The 26,312-nt window shown below is 39.9% G+C and overlaps 1 protein-coding gene across 1 annotated transcript in view; it reads right to left on the bottom strand.

Moving 5' to 3' along the window:
* Positions 1-3,370: 3,370 nt before the first annotated feature.
* UNC5D (unc-5 netrin receptor D) overlaps positions 3,371-26,312 on the bottom strand; it is a 584,073-nt gene continuing 561,131 nt past the window's right edge. The window contains exons 16-17 of the mRNA XM_024765069.1: positions 15,776-15,954; positions 3,371-3,575 (exon numbers count right to left, since the gene is read on the bottom strand). Coding sequence (XP_024620837.1) covers positions 3,371-3,575; positions 15,776-15,954 — 384 coding nt within the window. The remainder of the gene's footprint in view (positions 3,576-15,775; positions 15,955-26,312) is intronic.

The raw sequence follows: 26,312 nt of genomic DNA on the forward strand, positions 1-26,312 counted from the left end.
GGCAAAGGAGAACACCTGCAGCTGAAGATAAAAATAACAAAAAAAAGAGAGAAGTTCCCCTCCTTAAGGAGAACTGTGTCAATTCCTATTCATCTCTTACAAAAAGACCCTTAAAATTTTTGTGGTAGTACACCTGAATTTTATGAGACTTCCTGCAGCGGTAAGGGAAGTTTGCCTTTAAATCCACAGAGTGAGCTTCCTTTTGGCTTAAAGGATTTTTAATGTAAACTAGGAGGACTGCACAAGCGACGCCATAAAAACTATAAATTAACTTTAGAGACTGCAGTCTGGTTAAGCTGGGAAGTGCACCATTTTGGTGGCATCCTTTTAAGTCATGTTTAAAGCAGGACTATTAGACTCAAATGCTTCTGAGGATTGAAAGATTTGGCATTAAGTGGGCTCTTCTGTAAAAATTTGAAGTAACCTACCAAGTATGAAAGATCACCTTTAATTTCTTTTTTCATTTGGCACTAGGACAATAAGACTTCGAAAGTAAGCGCTTGGGCTGATGAGTGAGTAAATCTCTGTCAAGAGAGGCATTTGTGTTGTGATATGAAAATATTAAAATTGAACCAGGGTTTAGGTTACAGTAAGTAACCACAAGTTCAAGTGCCAGCTAAGTCTATCTGATCTGCAGTTTCATACTCCCTGCCCCCCCCCCCGCCCCCGCACATACACATACATACACACCTTGGTCTGTAAATCTCAAAAACATGGGTTCTCTTTGGAATCCTTTTGTAAAATACTGCACAATCCTGACATGCAATGGCCAGAGAATCTCAAACTGTAGAAAACCTACAGAAATCCTACGTATGGTCCTAGCAGAAATAAGTAGGAGAAATGCAAAGAGGAAACAAAATGGACTGAAAGATGGATTTGAACCTTGGGCTGAAATCCGAGATGAATCGTGTTCCTATGCTTCCTTTATCACTCAAAGTGATATGGTGATCAAGTGCATTTATTTATAAAACCCAGGCCAAAAAAAAAAAAAAAAGAAAAGAATAAACACACGGGAGGAAATTCTAGACAGTCAGGGATAATAAATTCTTATCTTAAAATAATCTAGATAGATTCTAGGGGAAACTTTAACATTTTTCATCTGTTTTAAAATATAAAAAATATATCAGAAATCCAAAAATGATCTGTGTGGATTCACAGAATAGATAAGAACAATTAGAAGGCCAATTAGAAGGGAAGAGGAAAAAAGGATAGGATGTTTTAAAACAAAAATCCTCCGAGATGGACAACAACATATGCTCTACACTGTACTTTCTGTAAGTTCCTATTCAACAGTTTAATGTAGATTCTTTCTGCATACCACCCATGCCAATCAACCCTCTGGTTTATTTTGGGTGGATGACCATCTACTTCCACTTCTATCTCAGAAATTATATCCCATCATTATGTTAGATGATTAACACTTTGATGCTTTCTGTCTTTTGCTCCCTAGAAGGAATAAACGAGTATACTAGCAAAAAGGGTATTTTCCTGATCTAGTTATGGTATTTTGAAAACATGTTCAACAGTTCTAAGAGGACTTGTTTGTTCTGTATAATATGCCTTTGGTTCCTGAGAAAAGCAAGATGCTTTTTGAATTTCATGTAGCAAAGCCTTCCATCGATTACAGGGGACCTTCTGTACCACACATTCATTAGAGAGAATGGCCAACACATTCAAGAGTTACTTCTTCAATGCCTTACCCAGGATATCATAAATTCAACCTATTTTAAGTCTTTTTCACTTAGGTGGAGATTCACAACATTTTTTTAAACATGGGATCTACAAAAACATTGTTTAAAAAGTTGATCACATCCCTACTGCCAAGTACTCCCTACCTCCCCCATTCCCTGACTATATTTATTCTAATGGGGCCAACCTCTAAGTAGCTAATCAACCTTGTGGTTAATCTAGGTCCTTGACTTTGGTTGTCCTGATTCTGGACAGCTAATTAAAACATCCACCAAAAGATATTCAGGAGTAAATCTGTTCATCTGTAGTCTACCTGGACATCTTGTCAAAAATGATTAAATAGGATAAAAGATGGAGTGAAGTGTTAAGATGGGGGTTATGTATTATCTGTGGATTTCAATTCTCCACAGTATCACTGCCTCTCATTTAAAATGTAAAACAATATATTAATGGTCCTGGAAAGAAAGCATACTTGGTGAGGTTGAATTATCAGAGCTTGAAGGCTGCTTGAACAATGCATATGGTTTCTCAGGTCTATGTACTCGGATATCATTTAGAGCAAAGACCATCTGCTAATTTCCCAAGAGGCAAAAGGAGGATGACCTATAGCCCCATGGAGAGATTTTGTGATAACATAGTACCAAAAGGCTAGAAAATTCAAGAACTGGATTGTGAAGGACAGTAAACCCCCTAATCCCTTCATAACAACTGCACTGGGGAACTAAATCAACATCTGCATCCTAGAATAACAGCTTATTTGAGGCCTAAGGCATCTGCAGTTCATGTTTCCTTGGACCTGATTTGACCTCCCTTGTCTCGAAATCTGTATGATAAGCTGTGTTCTGATAGCTTTTGCAATTTGAGTGGCTTAGCTGGGAATAGAGATGGTCGTCCTGCTTTGAGTTAGAAAAAAATAGATTTCCATATTGAAAAGTCTATGCTCCTTGAAACTTTCCCCCTAGTGTAATTCGTAAGGAAGGGGAAGAAAGAATGTGGATGGATTTGGTCCTTGGAGAAAATGAAGGAGGGGTAGGTACGCTGCTAGAGCTAGCTTGTGATCTCTCTACCTCTCGATCTTGTTTCCATTAAGTGGCTAGGATAGATAGGGAATTGGTGCTGGTGTGGTGTACTCAGATTCGAAATTCTAAATGCCCTCCTTGACGTTGTTGAAGTCCTACAGATGGGTTGGCAACCGTGTTTCACTTCTAAAAGCCAGTTGACAATGATTGCTCGCGTCCCGGATGCCAGTTGGTAGAAAACTCAGACAATTTGGTGCCAGAATCAGCTGGTACTTTGGGGCACATCATTAAAACTCTGTTGCAAAACACGCACTTATTCAATCTCTGCCTTCCCAGCTTTGCTGTAGCTCATCTTTTCCCACAGTTACTTTTATCTAGATACGCCCTCGCTTTTATCCTTGCCACTCCAAATCCGAGAAGTTCCTCAACTGTGAACCTGAGTGTGGCTTCAGAGGAGACGCATATATTTAAGAGAGCTTGTACTTTTCCCTATTAACATATTTTACCTATATAAAATGCAATTTCTTCAATCAGGGATGCTCACTGATTGTAAATGAAGGCTGAATTCCCCAAATGCCACTGGGCAGAAAGCCGCCTCTTTCTTTCCCCTGTAAAGCAAATGTCCCGAAGTTGGCCATCACTCTCTCATGAGAGGAAGTGGACTAGAGTCCATTTTGCCTGCTGTAGCTGAAGTCGGCTTCATCCAGCTGGGATTCCTTAATGTTCGAGAGTTTCGTGTGTGTCCTCCCAATCTCTTCAAGGGCACAGGCCAGGGAGTCAAGGTCACCATCATGCTGATGACGAGCTTCCCACAGGTTCAGAATGACAGCAGACGGGCTACTTTGTGTAGCAAAATAAGATAAATTCCTGGACAGAGAGTTAAATAAACGAAATGACAAAAATAGAAATAAAGGAACAAATATAAATCACTATAAGGGAATTAAAAATGAATTGGAACAGATATTATTAAAATAGGAATAAAGAGCTCCACGAACGCAGGTCTGGGGACAGTCCAGTTTGTATCCCAACGCTAAACTGAAACTGTACTTTGGAGGGTTACCAATGACCTTCTTAATCCTCCATGTCTTTTTTTAGTCCTCACTTTCCTTGAGTGGTGTGTGTATACATGTACGTGTGTTTCTCTCTTGAACACCCTCTTGAAAAGCTCTACTTCATTAGCTTATGTGATGATATAACTCATTCCTATTGTTTTTTCCAAAATATCTGACCCCTCTTTATGTCTCTCATGGTAAACCTAAGGGCTGTCAAAATTTTATCTGTGTCTTCTTGGGTTCGTATACTAAATGGAGTACTTATCAGCTCCAAGTGGACAGTGTCTAAGTCGGCATCTCCTGTTTTATGGGTTAATAATGAGAGTCACAGATCTCTGAATGACCTCGGGACTGCTCCAGTTACATATAGCTTTCCACTTCCTCAGACTCGGTGCATCAGGAATCCATTGGCCTCCATTCTAACTATAACAAATGTCCCAGTAATTACAACCATCCTTCTAATCTCTCATACTAGGACATTGATTTCTGAGTCTTCCCTTTATTTCTTTTTGACAAACTCATCAGCTTCACTCTTCCTCTCCATTCATACCATTTGTATTTAATTTATGCTCTATCATTTTACGACTAAATTCCAGCAGAAGCCTTATAGCTCTTTATTTCTCCAAACTCTCTAATATACCTTGCATTCTATTTCATAAATCATCACGTATCTACTACACTTGTTTTCGGTGCCTGCCTTGGTCCGGCATCAAACTAGCTCTGGTAATATATATATTTTTTCCCTCAATATTCTTTTCTCCTTTGAGCTATTAACACTGACTTAGGTAATACTTTGTTCTTGCTTTCATCCAGTGTATTCTGTTCACTAGGAAATGCCCACTTTCCCTCTTTCTCCTCTGTTTATCAAGATCCTATACTCCTACAATGCCTGGATTGTAGATAATTCTCATGTCCTCTCAAAGTAATTTATTTCTTTTCTCAACTCTTTTTACGCTTCTGCTTAAATTTTCATGTGAGTAAAATGCTTATATATTCCATGTGTGTGACCTCTGCCTTCTCAGTGTGATTGCAGACACCTGAAAGAGAAGAGTCATAGCTAATCATTTTCTGATTCTACAACAGCACTTATAACACTATGACAGGTATTTATTCCATATCCGTCAACTGAGTAGTTGATTGCTAGGAGCTTGTTTCAGATGATATGGGATCTTCAGTGAAAACAAATGATAACCCTTTGGACAATAACTTTGCTCTGATGAAGACTGAGACAACACAAAGGATTAAAAGGTCACAGCTTTTCACAGGTACTTCTGCAGCACGGATAGAAATGTCACCTCTGGTAAAATTCTGATGAGTTGAAAAGATTTTCCAGAGTCAACCAAGAATTGCCTATTTTGAGGATGGTACAACTTTCCATCACCAGACTCAGCATATAATCACAAAGCAGACTCATGTAGCCAAGAGCAAGTGGAAGAGAAGACAAGCTTTTAAGGGCACGTTATCATTCACAAGCAACATACACACATAGTAATTCTGAGTGAATAAAGTGCTATTTTATTCAAAGGTCTTACGACACTACTTAAAGCTAGTTGGTTGCCAAATAGCACAGATATCAGGGTACGATATACGCTTTCCACTACATCTGAATCTTTAATTGAGAGAGGGAGAGGGCCAGCTTAAAACTATTCTCTCCAGTTTCTTTTCCTTTTATCTTTCCTTCCTTCTCCCCTTTGTCGCCCTCTCCACAGCTGGCCTTGGAATCAAATATAGTTATTTATTTCTACACTAATAGAAATGGCAAAGCAAATGTTGCTTCTGTAGTTGAAGGGATCCTCGTTCCTTTTATTCAAAACGTTGTTTTGAATACTGCCACTTCCTTTTAGCTGTAGGGAGCTGTTTTGGGGGGAAGTTGCTGTATCTCCTGGTCTGTAAATAGATTGGTACACCCCAAGCAATGTGCAGGCAGAATACAAACTGGAGGAATAGCTGAGAAAGAGGCAAAAACTGAGAGGCTGTGTGAGTGGATTCTGGGTGGGCTGTGTGATAATGTCTTTCCATGTAATTTATGAGAATAGACCATGGACACACATTGTTTCCTGGAGGGGGGAAATAATTCTTTATGCTCTCCCTTGTCATTTCAAAAGAAAAATAATGCTGGCAAGCACAACAAAAAGAAGCACAGATTTCTCATAGTATTGAAGGTTTATATTTTGTATTTCCTACTGAACCACAATGGACTGGTGTCTGTTGGAGTGACTAGTTCCTTGCGATCCTATTAACCCCAAAGCTACCCTTTATTCTGTACCAGGGGTTGACAAACTATTTCTTTAAAGTTCCAGACAGCAAGTATTTTTGACCGTAGGGGCCACATCTGGTCTCTGTAGCAGCTACTCAACTTCGCCATGGTAGTGTGAAATGGCCATAGACAATACATAAGAGAACGTGCATGTCTGTGTTCCAATAAAACTTTATTTAGAGACACTGAAATTTGAATGTCATACACTTTTCACATGTCACACCATATATATCACTCTTGTTTTGTTTATCCTCCTGAAACCGTTCTAGCTCTGGGGCTATAGAAAAGCAGGTGTGGGGCCAGATTTAGCACCTAGGTCATGGTGCTGACCATGTTCCATGTTGTCTTATAACCCAAACTAGATTTCCAGACATACTAGCAATTTCAGAGAAGATGAGATTGAACTTTCATTTTGTGCTGCGTCTGAAAATAAGCACCTAGAGGGTGAAAGTTGCTGGGTCCTCAAGCTACGTGTCCTGCCCCAAGCACTCTGAGACTTTTATCCTTGGTATCATTTGGGGAGCTTTGACATTTCAGGACATGAGAAGAAGATCTGGGCATGAAAATGCAAAAACAAAACTTGAGGAGAGGCATACAGACTATGTTCTGGAGGTTGTGATGAATCCTTGTCCCAACATGCTATTCAAAATATTCATGAATCCAGTTGCAGTGTGAAGGTGTTTTAAGTGCACCTGCCTAGAAGAAGAAGAGAAGAGCTGGAGGATGGCTCTTGCCAGCCACTTGGTTCTGAGAAGTCCTGCAAATGCCCCGATTTGTAGACTAGGCACCCAGGCCAACAGGAAGCTAAATGATCAAAGAGGCAGAAATAGAACTCTCCCTTGGCATGGATCTCTGAACATACCGTAGCAAGTGAAATGTGCTCCCCAAAGCATGTTCCAGATTGATGCTCTGATTTATACAAGTACACTCGGCAACACACACAAATCTCAAATTCCACCTAATGTTAGTAAATACACGTAGGAGCATATCAGCCTTATTAAAAACGATTCAGTCAGCTTTGTGATAAACAGACATCCTATCGAACTACACTTACTTGTCTACACCGGAAGAATTAATAGGCAAAAGACACTAAAGTGCTAATGCTATGGGCTATTTCTCAAACACAGTAGGGTTATTTTACGGCTTACATGTGTGCAAATGCATTGAGTTTTTTGAAAATTGGTATACCCTATATCTATTTGGTTATCTCCATACCTCGCTTTTGAAATTATTTTGACCCCAATCTGTTTGACCCATTTCTCTTCATAATAATGCTGGTGCATTTGGACACCAGCAGGTAAATGCACACACAATTCAGGGAACATGGTTAATACTAGAAAATAGAATTCATAGCAATAGTTGATTTCCTGAGTCTTTGATTATTATTCTTACTTTTGAAATGAATAAAGAACATTTGGCAAAAGCAGTCATCTTGAAATTCCAGTGGATGGCTCAAAACAAAACCATTTTTTCCTTTCTCTTTGGAAAATGTTTAAAGAAGTAAATGTTTATTATGCTTGCCTTAGATGCTTCATACTGTTACTTCTTTATGCACTGAATCTTTTGTCATAGCCTTTTCAAATTCTGATTGAGGTAATTCTGAAAAATAAGATTTATTTTTTTGTGGTTCATAAAGATGCTGCATACTGTGTACATAAGATTATTTACTCTCTAAATTTAAAGAATTTACTTTAGAATCATCCTATGTCTTCAGTTTATTTGTCCTAAGTCCTGTAGACTCAGTGACTCCATCTTTTTCTTTGGAACTCTCACTGAAAAAGTCCAGATGAACTAAAAAACCACATGCTAAGACAGCTGAATAGATTTATCCATGTAAATTCATTGAGTAGTAATAGTTAATTAAGTTTAATTTCGTTTAGTTGAGCCTACATGCTTTCTATTCACCTGAGCCCCTGAGGAGTTGTTTTATTACTATGATTAATTTCTTCTTTCTGAGACTTCCTTATCTGCGCTGTCCCCCAGCCCAATTAAAATTCCATTCTTTATGTGGAAGCCAGGGCAGAATTGGGAACATGAGTCTAGCAATTTCACTAGCTAGACAGAGACCAACTTATAATGGTGTATATGGGTCAACCACCAAATTTTTATATAGAATCTCAGTTTTCAAAATACATCTTCAAATGAATGACCACATTAAACTAATAACGAAAATTAGGTTATTTCGAGAATTTCTGGAAATAATTATTGTGCCATCTGTTTTCTTTTTTTGGGTACAAAGAGGAAGAGAGAATTGAGGACCGTGATAAAATTCTGCCATATAAGTCTTTATATACTGTTGCAGTGCAGGGCTCATTTTATGGAAAGGAAAGGTGTCTAGGTATCCAGTGTGAATTGAAAGATACCACCCTTTCTTTAGTACTTGAAAGCAGTATTCAAATACAAATGTCTTAGGGAATAGTAACATCTAAATCCTCAGTCAGTTAACAAAAAGATTAGATAACAGTAACAGGACGGGGCACAGGTCTGAGACTCTATCTGAGCCCTGGGGACATGCACACAGAAAGAGCTACCAGGGGCACGTGCGAGCTTAAAGCTGGAGTCTGCCTGCTTAGGGTCTTAGTTCTGTCTGACTATGTGTGGCCTATAAGGGACTTCCCTTTCATTCTGAATTCCAGATAACAAAGCTTTTATCTTAGTTACTCAGAGCCATGCTACCAGGGGGCTGACATGCCTATTTGAAAGCTGTAAGCCCTTCTTTGTAACTAATGGTGAGAATGAATTTCCTCTGTAATAAAACCTAGCAGGGGACCACATCTGCACTGCAGCCTAACATCCTTAGCACAAGAAGACGCCTCATCCCAGGTACATGCTATACTTTCATGCAGAATTTAGGATGTCACCCAGCACTTCCAAGTACAAGGGAGCACTTGCACCTGTAACATTAAGGCAGCAAGTATGTTTCTATTCTATAAGCTGTTGCCATTTATATCTAAGTCAGCTATTTTTTTTTAAAAAAAAGCATATTTGAAAAATATCTTCCTGGTAGGTTGGCAGCACAGAAAGTGAAAACTAAGTTAAACTGCCTATAATAAATTGGGAGACATCATTACAAGAATGGTGCGTAGTCCTACTGTATAGTACCAAATAGGGAACTGAAACATAGTCACAATGAAAAAAAAAATTAATATCCCCGCTATCATCGTAATTGTCTCATTTAATGAAAGCCTCTTATGTGACCAAAACCAACCCTCCCTATCGTTCTTTAAATGCAAATAGAAGAGAAAAGCCATTTATACTGGACAGCGGTAACTGGACCACAGCATAAGCATTTGGTCCATTCCTCAAGCTTTCATCCCCAAACGTCATCCTCACTGGGTACTCAACAAACAGCAGAGAGCAGCTTTCAGGATAAAGCAAGTCCGTTTCATTTCCTAAAGAATAAGCAGAAGATGCTTGCCATTATGTCACCTCTGCCTATTGCCCCCCTGTGCCTTCAAGTGAAATGAAGCTGGTATGGGAAACCCAAAAGGAAAAGATACAGGCAGTTGAAAACATGCTGAGTTCCACTCTGCCGTGCCCCAAAGGTGGTACATTAATCCTTTTGGACCAATGAATTTGGCAATAAAATTCCCCTCATAGTTCTTCCTTTTGCCGATTTCATTATCTGGCTCCTGAAAGGGACCAGCAAGGATTCTTCCTTCTTTGGAAAATATATGTTAGCCCTGGAGCCTTCAGAACCCGCTGTGGGTTTCCAAACAGGAATAAAACCAGTTGTAGACTCTCGTTTTCAATTCTCCAGTTTCATTCCTGATAAGGCTCTGACAGTTTCTCATAGTTGGCAATGAAAGGCAATGAAAACTGCAAAATCAAAGCTCAACTTTTCTTTGAATTGGGATATAGCATAGAAAAATACGTCTCCTTTAATGTTCCTCTTCAATAACGTTTAGACATTTTCAAGGATCCTGAGGGTAAAGGAGAATGACCACTATTTGTTCCAAGAGAAAAGACCGGAGTGCTAATCCTGAAGGGGGAAAGGGAGAGATATTGATACCTTTCCTTTTGCAAAATACTCAGTGTGTTTCAATAAAACCTCACAAATAACCGCCAAGAAATAGTTAAGCACTTTATCAAAGGACTCTCTAATGAATTAGGCAAAATCCTTCCCATAATTTCATTTTCTCAGATTATGAAAACATCACATCCGGGGATTGTGACTTTGTCAGCTTTTCCGGGTCTCTTTGAGACAGACCCGTGAAGGGGATTATTTCGGCTATAAAGGGGCTTAGGCATGTCCATCTTATCTGAAAACTACATTAGCTTAAAGGAGGGAAACCTAGTCCTTCAAAGACCAATGCAAACTTGCCCCTTGTCACCACCCCTGCAGCTTAGAGTGGGAGCGTGACTTTGGTTCTCTTGGAGGGATAGAAACAGCTTCTCTCCCTTATTGCCTTTAGGAGAAATACCTGCCACTTATAAACTATATATAGTTTGTTCAGGGCCAAACTGGCCCTAGGCTGTCTTCAGATTCATATTAGTAGGCAGTTTCATGAGTCCCTAACTTAAGTGGAATGAAGCCTGAACACCCACCACTTGGCTGTGTTGGGTCCCTCTGGCTTCACACTGAGGGCTCTTCAAATCCAGACTCTGCACAAGTCCATTGGGCCAGAACCAGAAAATCTGATTTGAGCTTTATCATATTTTGCCTCCAAGGATCTGTGTAATGAATGCTATCTTCCTGTGCATTAATTCTCCTTAGAAGAGTCATGAATATTGATTTTTGGAAATGGCAGCCTCACATCCATTTTTATTATTTAAAGGTTAGGATGTGTTTTCTAGCCTCTAGTCTGCAGAGCCCAGACAGCTTCATTTGGTGTAATCCTAGCAAATCCCAAAACACAAGAGTGAAAATACCTAGTCTCACGGGTCCCTGAGTGACCACCCTTGGCGGTCTGCCTGTGAAGCAGGCGTTCTGTATATATTTTGTAATCACTTTCTCTCACTTTTTTCCTCCTCCTTCCTTCACCCCAAAAGAAAGCTGGCCCCTGGACTTCCACTTTTAGTGAATTCTCAAGAGTTACTCAGACAGATTAATAAACTGTCTTGCAATCTTCCTCTGTCCTTTCCCACTGCCCTCTGGCCATTCACTGTTCCTGTGTATCCAATTAAGAGGGCGGACAGAGGGAATAAAAGGATTTGACCTCAACTGAGAAGATTCTGCTTCTCATTAGAGGTCCTGTTAAAAGATTTGGTGGAAAAACAAGTTACTGTAGCACCGCTGATCAGCCATGAAGTTTGAGAAATTTCATTTGCTCACGATTTCTCTAGCATCACCCAAAAACATTAACATCCAAACTACATTTGAACTATTTTACCCAGCTGACCAATAATAAATAGGTTTCTCTGGCAGTGCTTACGCAGTTTCAAGCAAGTGTACTATTAGGAGAAACTGTTAATAAGGTGTGGTTCATCTACTCCTTTCCATCTTGGAATCCTTTCTTCCATTTTGGTCACTTCCCTTCTCATCCTCTTGTATCTCATGCACTTTATCCAACATCCGTTCCCACGGCAACTTGGTCAAGCTGGCTATGTTTTCACAAGGGTTTCTGGAATATGCAAATCATGAGGCCTTAAAGAAGAATGATCCAATAGTAGAATTTCAGGTGCTGAAAGATAGGAATCCTCCCCAGTGTCAGCCCTGTAACCTGCTCTCTTTTGAGACCAACTTTCAAAATCCTTTGACACTTAATTCAATTGTATTAGGAGGCAAGTTTTTTGTTTGTTTGTTTGTTTTGCGGTACGGGGGGCCTCTCACCGTCGTGGCCTCTCCCGTTGCGGAGCACAGGCTCCGGACGCGCAGGCTCAGCGGCCATGGCTCACGGGCCCAGCCGCTCCGCGGCATGTGGGATCCTCCCGGGCCGGGGCACGAACCCGCGTCCCCTGCATTGGCAGGCGGACTCCCAACCACTGTGCCACCAGGGAAGCCCCAGGAGGCAAGTTTTTAAGGTCAAGTGTACTATCCAAAGAAAAAGTTCATGTCATTCATTCAAGACAAATTTCTTGAATTTCCCCGAACTAGACAGTACTATCTAGATATGTCTAACTGTAATTAAAAAATAAAAAAGTACCATAAAAATACAAAGCGCTATGGAAGTTTAGATATGGAAGATTACTTCTAGCTGAAGCAGTTAGTTTCTGATATTATTTAATTTGTTTAGTTCTCAGCAAAGCTCCCCATCTACTCCTATGTGATCAACTCTTTATTAGTCCCACCTACCTACCAATCACCTGTGACCAAGAGCATTGAAGAGGAGAGTTATTGCAGCTGGATTTGTAGAATAAATGTGCAATCTCAGCTCTAAAATGCAGCACGTGTGGACTCTGAGTAATCGTCAGTTTGCCCACAGAAACTGTAATTGCAACTGTTAACTATGACATTCTTTGCTAGGCTGTGTGGCTTATTTATCATAATCGATATGCCAAGCAAGTTGCAGAGCCACCTGCGTTGCTGCCTTAAGTGCACCCACTGACATGTCTCACATTCTAAGCCTTTAACTTCCTATTTCATGTATCTTCTCTCCTATTCAGATCTAAGTAGAAACTTTGTTAGGCAAAAAGGCAAATTATCATCTGTGACATTTGCATTTACCGAAAGGAGAACATTTCCACTGGCAACACGATAACAGTGAATGTTTCCTTCCACTCCCTTTGAAAGTGCTTCCTTCATGGTTTGAGGGCTGTTGCTTTACTAGCTTTTCACTTTTGGAAATTGAAGGGAAGGGGAGAGTCAGGTAAAGGTGCTGTCAGAAGATCATGGTAGGTGAATTCCCTAATAGAAGACCGACTCTGCTTTGTGATCATCTTTCTCTCGTGATCCCAGGGTTGATGAAATCTCAAGCTATCCAACAGCTTTCTTACCCAATAATACCGGCATATTGACAACGTCAGATTTCTGTGTTTTAACACACATTAATGATCACATTAGCGACTGATGATTGTGTAGTATAATAAGTACTATATTATTTGTAGCCCCAAGAGAGCAAGCCCAGTGATTTGGGATTACACAATAAGTTGTGACAATTTAATCTGAAAATCTCCTTCATCTCTGTCCCATATGTTTCTTCCCATGTAGGAGAAGATACATTTCTGCTACAGTAGTGGAAACGTTTAATGAACTGGACAATTTCTGCAAAATGAGAATGGGGATTAGCTGACATGGTGCGAGGTGATTTTCCATCATCTTTCTCTTTTGGCTTCTCTGAATATCTTCGTGGCCATCTCTGCCGGAACAACACCAGCTTGCAGAAAGGGGCCTTATCCTGTGCCTTAGCTTAGCCGCGGGTGTAACTCTAACTGCAGCAACAGGTCCTATGAAAGTTTTACTAAATGAGAGCAGACTCGTTTAGATGAGGGGTCAGCAGACCATGTACTGTAGGCCAAATACATTGCTTCCTTTTGTAAATAATGTTTATTGGGACACAGCCCCGCCTGTTTAGATATTTCCTGTGGCTGCTCTCACACCGCAGAAGCAGAGTTGAATAATTGCTGAGTAGTTGCAGTAGATCATATATGGCCTAAACCATTTACTGTCTCTGGTTCTTTAACAGAAAGAAGCCTGCTAACCCCTAGTTTGAATCGTTCTTACTCCATAATGAGACTCCTATTGGAGAGTTAAGCTAGAGAATAAAGAGGAAGGAAATGCCATTCACTGAAGTCGAATATGGTAACTAAATAAGGTTTAAAGATGAAACCTTATTTAACTACAAAGATTCCGTGCATTCATGCTATTCTAACTTGCTATTAATTGTGAACATTTCAAAGGGAGTAACATTTATTTAAAATGGACATTTTCTTAGAACCGTGTTAGAAACTTTCCATAAAGTAGGTTGTTTGAATTTTGTACACTAAGGACGTTTAGGCTTTCCTGGAGAGAGGGGTCTTGGGGAGAAACAAAAGCAAGCAAAAGCAAACAGGCACATCCAATGGTTGCCTTTTTTGACCCCCGACATTGGAGGGGACAGGCGTGCTCCTGTGTAGCTATTTACTGCTCATTAGAGCCCAGACACAAAAGGATGCTAACCTTAGTCTCCCAGTTTGAAATGCGTTTTCCCTACTGTGCAAGGTCAGAAACTGATGGCTTTGGAGGCAGCCTGTGTAGTTCTCGTATGTTTACTGGAAGTGGAGAATAAAATGAACAAGGCAGGAACATGCACACGCTTCTTTAGCAAATGAAGGCCAGCAGCCAGGAGTAGGTAGATACTTTGCGGCAATTACTTTCTTGCAAGTGGTGAATTAAAAATCATAAACTCTTATTGCCAGACTGGATTAGAGAGTTAATGTAGTTTGAATTCTATGAACTGCATCTGTAGAAAAAGTAACAGAGGGATGGTAAGTGATGTGTTTGGGCAGACTGGTATTAGCTGTAGAACCAGAACAGAGCTCCTGAGTCCCTGCCCAGTGTTCACTTTCCTTTCTTTAGACCAAATTCTGTCCTCTGGCTTAGTTTTTCATTCTTGTCCCCAGGTGGATCAGAAAGCGAACCTGACATAGTCATGGTGTTCACAGGTTATATGTGACACATCTCATCCTTCATCAAAGTTGCTGGGAAAAATTCAACCGAATTTTTTTTCCCCTATACCCTCAGACATTTTTGTATTCTCTCATTTTCACTATGTGCCTTTTTCAAGAATGTGTTCTTTTTGGGCCTGCCTGTCTGTAAATTCCATTTTCTCTTACAGCCATGCCTTCTCTCTTGATTTTCCTCTCTGAGCCTGACTGCTTTCTAGTTGGGCCCTTCGTTCTTGGCTTCTGGATCCCTTTTGAAACAGGGAGCGGCCCTCTATCCTTTCTTGGCAGACATCTACCTTCCTTTCAGAGAAGAAAGAGTCAGGTAGGATGTCTGTGAAAACAAAGAACAAAAAAAGATGGAAATGACAGAGTAAGCCAAACAGTAAGAAAAATAAGGCTTTGTCTCAAAAGACATAAAAAGTACCAAAGGAAAGGGAAGGAAAAGGGTGCTGGGAAAACTAGTTCTCTTTTCATTCTGGGGTTTGCGGGGTGGGTTAGTGAGAGAGGAGATCCTATTTGTCAATGCCTTTTCCCCACCAGTCATCCCTCAAGCTGAGCCCTAACTGGCCTCCCCGTCAGTGCTGCTCTGAATAGCATCACCCCTGCTTTTTCTCATCAAAGTACGAGCGCCCACTATGAATCTCTCTATTCTCCTTTCAACTCAACCACAACAGTAGCCCAGTAATGAATAGTGTCGGTTTAAGCAGCAGACTTTTGCTTTTGCTTGTTTGATGCCCTCCGCCTTCAGACCTGAGAGGTATCATCTCAAACTTCCTTTTTTATATTCACGCACCCACTTCTTCAGGCTGAGCATATCCTTATTAGGGGTTAAATAACACTTAAGGTTACCCGATGGGAGGGAGGAGGTGTGAGAAACTTGCTGCTTTGTTTCTCCATCACTGTCTCAAGACCCTGGGATCCCTCACCAGCACCAAGATGACGAAGTCTAAACCTCCATTATGGTGGCCCAATTAGCAAACCTGGAGATGGGACCAGGACTAAAGTAGGACTTTTCCGTAACGTCCCCAAAGGCAGAGTGGGGTGGCAGGAAGGGCCACACACTGTGTCATATTTTTGTTCTTTTCCCACTTCCTTGTCCAGATTTCACATGAAATACAGCCAGAGAAATCCATACAGATATCAGGGCCTGGAAACCACGTAGATACACCCGCCCCATTTTAGTTTTCAAGCTCTTTTAGTAAAATCCTCTTTTTGAAGTTGCCCCCGATTACCTGTTGATGCTGTTTTTCTGTGCTAACATCTGCCAGTCTTTGCCTTTGGCATTGGGGGTGTCAAATGTAGCACAAATCCGCTGTCTGATGGAGTAGGGAATTTTGAAGGCTTTGGGGCCAGTCTGCGCAGGGAAAGTGCTGTCCTCTTGCGCAAAGAAAGTGATGGTCTCTCTTTCATTCTGTAAACAAAATAAGGAAAGCAGGATCAGATCTAAGTAGAAGCCTTACTGGTCAACACTTTTATTTTATTAAGAGAAGTTGTGTTAACACACATGCAAAAAATGCTTGCCTGTTGTGATGGAGTCTATAAAATACACTGACAAGTTCCCCTCTCTTCTAAAATAGTAAATAGTGTCTCTAGTAGCCTAGGAAACCGTGTACTGGAGCTTTACAAAAGCCTCTTCCACTCAGGGGAGTTCAGCTTCCTACATCCAAGGAGGTGTCAGGTGAGAGCAGACTTAGATTTTTTTTTAATTCTCAAAAAAAAAAAAAAAAATCTAAAATCAGTAGGAAGAAGCTACCAGATGACAGATTTCAGTTCACTGTAAGGAGACCTTCTGAGAGTCAGAGCTGATCAGAGAAGAATGTGCTGATCAAAGGAGCTGGCTGGGAAGCCACGTGTCAGGAAAGCTACAAAGGGGACCTGATTGTATGTTGATCATTTTCAAGTTTGTGTTTCTCCCAGGCCTCAAGTGTGATTCTATAGGAAATATTTTGGTTTTGTTTCAGAATTAAATTGCTTTTGTAAAATGGGAGGCAGCCACGAGTCAGCGACGAGACCTGGGCTAGCCGGCGGAGTGCTGCAGGCTGGAGAGCTTCTGCCTGCTGTCTGCCCACTCTTCTGACTTAAGAGCTGTCCAGTGAGGATTAGTTATACATCATAACAATTAGATCATCATATCCAATGTGAAATCACACATCCATCCATCATATCAGAATAGCTGCTGAAAGTTTATATGGACTGACAGAATTTTAAGGCTTGAAAGGTAGCTGAATCACTCCTGTGATTATGATGGGATACAAGGCAAAAGGGATTCTGCAAGTCCCTAATCAGTTGACTATGCATTGACGAAGAGATATTTTTCCCGGGGTGGACCTGACCTAATCAAGTGGCTCTTAAAAGAGAGAAGACGCAGCTCCTATCTGGAGGTATCTCTCCTGCTGGCCTGGAAGAAAGCAAATAGCCACGCTGTGACCTGCCTATGGTTGGGGGTGGGAGGGGGTGAAGCTAAGAACTGAGGGTGTCCCCTAGGAGTTGAGAGTGAGCCCTGTCCAACAGCCAGCAAGAAATTGGGGACTTCAGTCCTACAGCCACAAGGACCTGAATTTGTCAACAACCCTAATAAATCTGGGGACAGACCTCTGAGCTCCAGATGCGAATGTACTGCTGCCACCACCACCTTGACCTCAGCCTTGTGAGATCCTGATCAGGGAACCCAGTTAGGCTATGCCTAGACTTCTGCCCTCAAAAAATGTGGGACAATGAGCGGGTGTTGTTTTTTTCTGATAGATTTGTGGTAATTTGTTATGCAAGAGAAGATAACTAACGCAAAGGGAAATTAAAACACAAATCTGAGGTCGGGTTAAGGGACTAGTTAGCACTGTTTAGACGCCAGGAAACTATCCTTTGCATTAGGAACTTGTCGACTTGGGCTGTCCTTTAAGTCAACACATGCCCTTCCTGAACTGCCCCTGTGAGCTTCCCCTGATGTTTTTCTGACCTTTTACACATCTCCTTCTGTGGACACCACAGCCATGGAAGCCCTTCTTGGCTAGGGTCCAGGCTCATGGAGCTTTAAGCCTTCAGACTTGGTGTGTCTTACATCTTCAAAAATCTGTTAATTGAGGAAACTAGTTCATACAAAGATCTTATTAATGAATGATCATGCGTTTTGTCTTTCTGTAACCATTTAACACAATTACATAAGGGAGGATGTTTTGGAAACACAATGCCTTAACCCAGTATTCCCACAGGGTATCTCAGAAGATGTTCCAAGAAAGAGCAGTCATATGGTCAAATACTTTTTGAGAAATGCTGCACGTTATATCTTACTCTTGGAACTTCAAAGTACATGTTATCAGATTAAACAGATTCTACTTACTGGTTTTAGTTCTATTCCCTGGACTATTATAGAACAACGCTCATCAAAATTCTTCCAGTTTTGGAGGTTAGGATGGACTAACAGAAAAAGTGTGGTTTTCAGAGTCAGAGATATCTTGCTTTGCAGTGTAAGTTCACATTTCGTAGCTCAGTGACCTTGGATGCTACAGGACTTCCCTCAGCCTCAATTTCCTAATCAGTCTTTGACATTTTTTATAGACTCCACAGGGATATAAACTCTGGTAGAAGTTACCCAGGTAATTGGTGCCATAGCTAAAACTAGAATCCCGATACCCTAATACCTTTACCAGGACTCACTTCACTGCGTCACCCTGCATCAAGACAAGTACCAAAAGTCCACAGAGCAGGGTGGTTCAGAAAAATACTCTCTGAGTGATATTAGCATTGTATTTCAAGAATTAAGAGTAGTAGAGCTTCATGGAGGAGGCATCTGAGTTGCCCTTGAAGGATAGGTAGCTACTGAGTGAACAGAAATTGTTCTGTAATAAGCAGTTATTTTGGGCAGAGTAGTCAATTCCTTTCTTTTTTTTTTTTTTTTTTTTTTTTTTTTTTTGCCTTTATTTTATACAGCAAGTTCTTATTATCTATTTTATACATATTAGTGTATATATGTCAACACCAGTCTCCCAATTCATCCCCCCCACTTTACACCCTTGGTGTCCATACGTTCTCTACATCTGTGTCTCTGTTTGCACCTTGCAAGCCAGTTCATCTGTACCATTTTTTTAGATTCCACATATATGTGTTAGCATACAGTATTTTTTTTTCTCTTTCTGACTTACTTCACTCTGTGTGACAGTCTCTAGGTCCATCCACCTCACTACACGTAACTCAATTTTGTTCCTTTTTATGGCTGCGTAATATTCCATTGTATATTTGTACTACATCTCTATCCATTTGTCTGTAGATGGGCATTTAGGTTGCTTCCATGACCTGACGATTGTAAATAGTGCTACAATGAACGCTGGGGTGCATGTGTCTTTTTGAACTATGGTTTTCACTGAGTATATGCCCAGTAGTGGGATTGCTGGGTCATACGGTAATTCTCTTTTTGGTTTAAGGAACCTCCATACTGTTCTCCATAGTGGCTGTATCAATTTACATTTCCACCAACAGTGCAAGAGGGCTCCCTTTTCTCCACACCCTCTCCAGCATTTGTTGTTTGTAGATTTTCTGATGATGCCCATGCTAACTGGTGTGAGGTGATACCTCATTGTAGTTTTGATTTGCATTTCTCCAATAATTAGTTATGTTTAGTTATGAGAAGCTTTTCATGTGCTTCTTGGCCATCTCTATGTCTTCTTTGGAGAAATGTCTATTTAGGTCTTCTGCCCATTTTTGGATTGGGTTGTTTGTTTTTTTAATATTGAGCTGCATGAGCTGTTTATATATTTTGGAGATTAATCCTTTGATTCATTTGCAAATATTTTCTCCCATTCTGAGGGTTGTCTTTTCGTTTTGTTTATGGTTTCCTTGGCTGTGCAAAAGCTTTTAAGTTTCATTAGGTCCCATTTGTTTATTTTTGTTTTTATTTCCATTACTCTAGGAGGTGGGTCAAAAAAGATCTTGCTGTGATTTATATAGTCAAAGAGTGTTCTTCCTATGTCTTCCTCTTAAGAGTTTTATAGTGTCTGGTCTTACATATAGGTCTTTAATCCATTTTGACTTTATTTTTGTGTATGGTGTTAGAGAGTGTTCTAATTTCTTTCTTTTACATATAGCTATCCAGTTTTCCCAGCACCACTTACTGGAGAGACTGTCTTTTCTCCATTGTATATCATTGTCTCCTTTGTCATAGATTAGGTGACCATATGTGCGTGGGTTTATCTCTGGGCTTTCTATCCTGTTCCATTGATCTGTGTTTCTGTTTTTGTGCCAGTACCATATTGTCTTGATTACTGTAGCTTTGTAGTATAATCTGAAGCCAGGGAGTCTGATTCCTCCAGCTCCATTTATTTCCCTGAAGACTGCTTTGGCTCTCCGGGGTCTTTTGTGTCTCCATACAAATTTTAAGATTTTTTGTTCTAGTTCTGTAAAAAATGCCACTGGTAATTTGATAGGGATTGAATTGAATCTGTAGATTGCTTTTGGGAGTATAGTCATTTCACAATATTGATTCTTCCAATCCAAGAACATGGTATATCTCTCCATCTGTTTGTGTCATGTTTGATTTCTTTCATCAGTGTCTTATAGTTTTCTGAGTACAGTCTTTTACCTCCTTAGGTAGGTTTATTCCTAGGTATTTTATTTTTTTGTTGCAATGGTGAATGGGATCGTTTCCTTAATTTCTCTTTCTGATCTTTCGTTGTTAGTGTATAGAAATGCAAGAGATATCTAGGCATTAATTTTGTATCCTGCAACTTTACCAAATTCATTGATTAGCTCTAGTAGTTTTCTGGTAGCATTTTTAGGATTCTCTACGTATAGTATCATGTCATCTGCAAACAGTGACAGTTTTACTTCTTCTTTTCTGATTTGGATTCCTTTTATTTCTTTCTCTTCTCTGATTGCCATGGCTAGGACCTCAAAAGCCACGTTGAAAAATAGTGGTGAGAGTGGACATCCTTGTCTTTTTCCTGATATTAGAAGAAATGCTTTCAGTTTTTCACCATTGAGAATGATGTTTGCTGTGGCTTTGTTGTATATGGCCTCTATTATGTTGAGGTAGGTTCTCTCTATGCCCACTTTCTGGAGCATTTTTTATCAAAAATGGGTGCTGAATTTTGTCAAAAGCTTTTTCTGCATCTATTGAGATGATCATATGGTTTTTATTCTTCAGTTTGTTAATATGGTGTATCACATTGATTGATTTGCGTATATTGAAGAATCTTTGCATCCCTGGGGTAAATCCCACTTGATCGTGATGTATGATCCTTTTAATGTGTGATTGGATTCTGTTTGCTAGTATTTTGTTGAGGGTTTTTGAATCTATACACATCAGTGATATTGGCCTGGAATTTTCTTTTATTGTAGTATCTCTGTCTGGCTTTGGTTATCTGGGTTATGGTGGCATCATAGAATGAGTTTGGGAGTGTTCCTTCCTATGCAATTTTTTGGAAGAGTTTGAGAAGGATGGGTGTTAGCTCTTCTCTAAATGTTTGATAGAATTCACTTGTGAAGCCATCTGGCCCTGGACTTTTGTTTGTTGGAAGATTTTAATCACAGTTTCAATTTCAGTGGTTGGGATTGGTAATAGTAGTGTCTTATGATGCTTTGTGTTTCTGAGGTGTCTGTTGTAACTTCTCCTTTCTCATTTCTAATTTTATTGACTTGAGTGTTCTCCCTCTTTTTCTTGATGAGTCTGGCTAATAGTTTGCCAGTTTTGTTTATCTTCTCAAAGAACCAGCCTCTAGTTTTATTGACCTTTGCTATTGCTTTCTTTGTTTCTATTTCATTTATTTCTGCTCTGATCTTTATGATTTCTTTCCTTCTACTAACTTTGGGTTTTGTTTGTTCTTCTTTCTCTAGTTCCTTTAGGTGTAAGGTTAGATTGTTTGAGATTTTTCTTGTTTCTTGCGGTAGGATTGTAGTGCTATAAAGTTCCCTGTTAGAACTGTTTTTGCTGCATTCCAACGAAAACGTGTTTTCATTGTCATTTGTCTGTAGGTATTTTTTAATTTCCTCTTTGATTTCTCCAGTTATCTCTTGGTTATTTAGTAATGTATTGTTTAGCCTCCATGTGTTTGTGTTTTTTATAGTTTTACCCTGTAATTGATTTCTAATCTCATAGTGTTGTGGTCAGAAAAGATGCTTGATATGATTTCAGTTTTCTTAAATTTACTGAGGCTTGCTTTGTGACCCACAGTATGATCTACCCTGGAGAATGTTCTGTGTGCACTTAAGAAGAAATGTAATCTGCTGTTTTTGGATGGAATGTCCTATAAATGTCCTATCAATTAAATCTATCTTGGTTTATTGTGTCATTTAAAGTGTGTGGTTCTTTATGAATTTTCTGTCTCGATGATCTGTCCATTGGTATGAGTGAGGTCTTAATGTCCCCCACTATTATTGTGTTATTCTCGATTTCCTCTTTTATAGCTGTTAGCAGCTGCCTTATGTATTGATGTGCTCCTATGTTGTATGCATATATATTTATAATTGTTATATCTTCTTCTTGGATTGATCTCTTGATCTTTAGGTAGCGTCCTTCCTTGTCTCTTGTAACATTCTTTATTTTAAAGTCTGTTTTATCTGAGTATTGCCACTCCGGCTTTCTATTGATTTCCATTTGCATGGATTATCTTTTTTCCATCCCCTTTCAGTCTGTATGTGTCCCTAGGTCTGAAGTGGGTCTCTTGTAGACAGCATATATATGGGTCTTGTTTTTGTATCCATTCAGTGAGCCTGTGTCCTTTGGTTGGAGCATTTAATCCATTTACATTTAAGGTAATTATCGATATGTATGTTCCTATTACCATATTCTGAATTGTTTTGCGTTTGTTTTTGTAGGTGCTTTTCTTCTCTTGTGTTTCCCACTTAGAGACGTTCCTTTAGCGTTTGTTGTAGAGCTGGTTTGGTGGTGCTGAATTCTCTTAGGTTTTGCTTGTCTGTAAAGCTTTTGATATCTCTATCAAATCTGAATGAGATCCTTTCTGGGTGGAGTAATCTTGCTTGTAGTTTCTTCCCTTTCATCACTTTAAATATATCATGCCACTTCCTTCTGGCTTGTAGAATTTCTGCTGAGAAATCAGCTGTTAACTTTATGGGAATTCCCTTGTATGTTGTCATTTTCCCCTTGTTTCAATTTTTCTTTGTCTTTAATTTTTGTCAATTTGATTACTATGTGTCTCAGCGTGTTTGTCCTTGGGTTTATCCTGCCTGGGACTCTCTGCGCTTCCTGGACTTGGGTGGCTGTTGCCTTTCCCATGTTAGGGAAGTTTTTGACTATAATCTCTTCAAATATTTTCTCGGGTCCTTCCTCTCTCTCTCCTTATTCTGTGACCCCTATAATGCGAATGTTGGCATGTTTAATGTTCTCAGAGGTCTCTTAGGCTGTCTTCATTTCTTTTCATTCTTTTTTCTTTATTTTGTTCTGTGCAGTGAATTCCACCATTCTGTCTTCTAGGTCACTTATCCGTTCTTCTGCCTCAGTTATTCTCCTATTGATTCCTTCTAGTGTATTTTTCATTTCAGTTATTGTATTGTTCATCTCTGTTTGTTCTTTAATTCTTCTAGATATTTGTTAAACATTTCTTGCATCTTCTCAATCTTTACCTCCATTCTTTTTCCTAGGTCCTGTATCATCTTCACTGTCATTATTCTGAATTCTTTTTCTGGAAGGTTGCCTATCTCCACTTCATTTAATTGTTTTTCTGGGGTTTTACCTTGTTCCTTCATCTGGTATATAGTCCTCCGTCTTTTCATTTTGTCTTTCTGTGAATGTGGTTTTCCTTCCACAGGCTGCAGGATTGTAGTTCTTCTTGCTTCTGCTGTCTGCCCTCTGGTGGATGAGGCTGTCTAAGAGGCTTGTGCAAGCTTCCTGATGGGAGGGACTGGTGGTGGGTAGAGCTGGGTGTTGTTCTGGTGGCCAGAGCTCAGTAAAAGTTTAATCCATTTGTCTGCTGTTGGGTGGGGCTGGGTTCCCTCCCTGTTGGTTGTTTGGCCTGAGGCAACCCACTGGAGGCTACAGGCTCTTTGGTGGGGCTAATGGCAGGCTCTGGGAGGGCTCATGCCAAGGAGTACTTCCCAGAATTTCTCCTGCCAGTGTCCTTGTCCTCACGGTGAGACACAGCCCCCCCCCCACCCCCCATCCTGTCGAAGTCCTACAATCAAATCTCTCTAGCCTTCCAAGTCTGATTCTCTAGGAATTCCTCCTTCTGTTACCAGACCCCCAGGTTGGGAAGCCTGACGTGGGGCTCAGAACCTTCACTCCAGTGGGTGGACTTCTGTGGTATAAGTGTGCTCCAGTCTGTGAGTCACCCACCCAGCGGTTATGGGATTTGATTTTACTGTGATTGCGCCCCTCCTACCATCTCACTGCAGCTTCTCCTTTGTCTTTGGACGTGGGGTATCTTTTTTGGTGAGCTCCAGTGTCTTCCTGTGGATGATTGTTCAGCAGTTAGTTGTGAATCCAGTGCTCTAGCAAGAGGGAGTGAGCGCCTGTCCGTCTGCTCCGCCATCTTGAACCAATGAGCCCAGTGCTTTTCTGATATATAAGATGTTCATAAAATAAACCACCTCAGGCTTCTTACTGCATAAGATAGGTTACAAGATACGTCACTTTTCATCATGGTATGTAAAATTTCTTCTAGCCTTTAAAAATACAGATCAAGTAAGAATCATTTCTTTAAAAATTTTCCTGACTTAAGGCAGGGTAATGTCCTTAAAAAGAATAGTAAAAAACCATTGAGAGAGAGAATAAAAGGAATTCTGTACAGGATAACATGGTAATTGTCATTGTAAAATGGCACTAAAGGGCGTTAACATGTGAAAAGGTGGCTTGCCGATGAAACTGAAAACACAGTGTATCCATGTGAAAAGATGGCAATAGACAGAGACAGATGCCCTCATGGCATCTATGATTTGACCAACTCGACCAAGCTCAGTCTTTCCTGTTGGCAGAAGAAAGAGCACCCTGATACACAAAGTCTTCAGAAAAAAATGGACAGAGTACGATTTAAAGGTGATAAAGTATTACATGAGACTGACTTGTAAAAATATGTATTTCTTCTACTTACTACACTTTAATAAATGGGCCCCCATGTCCCTTACAAAGTTTCCAAATTTAAATATTTCCCATGTGTAAGGATGACACTTTACATAACATTTATGACGCATTCTAAAAGTCATCTGGGCCGAGTAATAAGAATCCAGTGGATGCATCACATCTTCTGATTGTTTAAATTAAATATGCAGAGGAACAGTAGATTTTCATGCTCTGAACACAGGAGATAAGGTGCCGCTCCCTGGTTAATGCGGGAGCTGTAAATCAGTGAGGAATTCCAAGTATTCTGTCTACTTTGTAACAGACACATCATCCCCCAACTTCTACCCCTTTTAGAAGAAAGATAAGAGAATTTCTTGAAGGGAAAAGTTTAACATGCAAGATTCCCATTTTAAGTTGTTTCTACCAAAAGATAGATTCTTTAATATTATTGCATTAATAAGGAAGGAGGAAATAAATGACTTGGGGATTCTTCCCTTCTGCTCAATATTAGCAAACTTACTTTGCTTTAGTCCACAATACTGTTGCTTTATAGAGTATCAGCTGGCTATCATCATTAGGTAATGTAGTTGGGTTAAATTTAAGGAGAACCAACCTGCTTCCAAAGATTAACACAATAATGGCTACTCTAAAGAACAGAAAAGATATATTACCTTGATCACTGAAATAATTTTTAAATTTGAGAAGGATATGAATGATTATTTGGAAAACCATTTCGATAAGAGGCATGAAGGAACATGATGGATGTGGAGCTGAACATAAAGAAACAAATGCCCAAAAAAAAAAAAAAAAAAAAAAAAAAACAAAACACCTCCAAACACACACACACACAGAGACACATACATATTTTACCTCTCATGGTTCCATTGCTAAAATCTCGAAATATAGTGAGACTAAGGCAATCCATTTTAAAGTAAGGTAGGAAGGGGGAGCTCTGAGCCCAGATATGTGAGGATTCTTTTTTCTTTGGTGGGTGAGATATTAAAATACATACTTCAAAGATATCTATTGAACGTTTCAAAAATTTTAGTTCTTTATTATTATTAATCAATGCTACCTTATTATGAACTTATTAAAACCACCTAAAGCAGAATCTTTCAGCATAGTGGCCATGAAGTATGATGACCTTTAATAACTGATCTATTATTCTTGACTCAGTAATTGATATAGACCCATGTCTTGAATATATCCTGCCTCTTCTCTCCAGCTATTCCCAATTTCTCAGAACTTTATGTATCTTCATTTTTCTCGAAACGTCTACCATAAAAACCAAGTCAGCTTTAGGGAGAAGAAGATGGTTTTTATCACCAGATATATGCTTTTCCCAGGAATGAAACAGTCCCAGGGTTGGAAGGGCCTTGAGTGATCATTCAATCAAGACATCCTTTTGTAGGCAGATCTACATGTAGGGAATCAATTCTATTTGTGAAGATGTATAGAATGAACACTTATTCTAGCCCAACACACAAACAGGTACGTCTCATCCTTCTGCAGTCTTGAGGAAAGAGCTTCCCAATTTTCATCTGCTTTTAGACTCAAAGGCAAAATTGCTGATGCTGTGATGTTTGTCACTAGTGCTTAAGCCCCCAAAGAGAGGGCTTATATTATGGACAAGGCCCATGGTTAGGACGAATAAATTAAACCTCCTCGGTTGGGCTCCCGGAGTGGTATTGAACAGAAATCCAGACTTTGGTCTTAAAGTTTAGTATCTCAGCTGGGAACTCTGGCTACCCGTCTTATTAGCTCTATGA

This window comes from Neophocaena asiaeorientalis, unplaced genomic scaffold, assembly GCF_003031525.2.
Source record: "Neophocaena asiaeorientalis asiaeorientalis breed wild unplaced genomic scaffold, Neophocaena_asiaeorientalis_V1.1 scaffold14, whole genome shotgun sequence".
Taxonomy (NCBI): domain Eukaryota; kingdom Metazoa; phylum Chordata; class Mammalia; order Artiodactyla; family Phocoenidae; genus Neophocaena; species Neophocaena asiaeorientalis.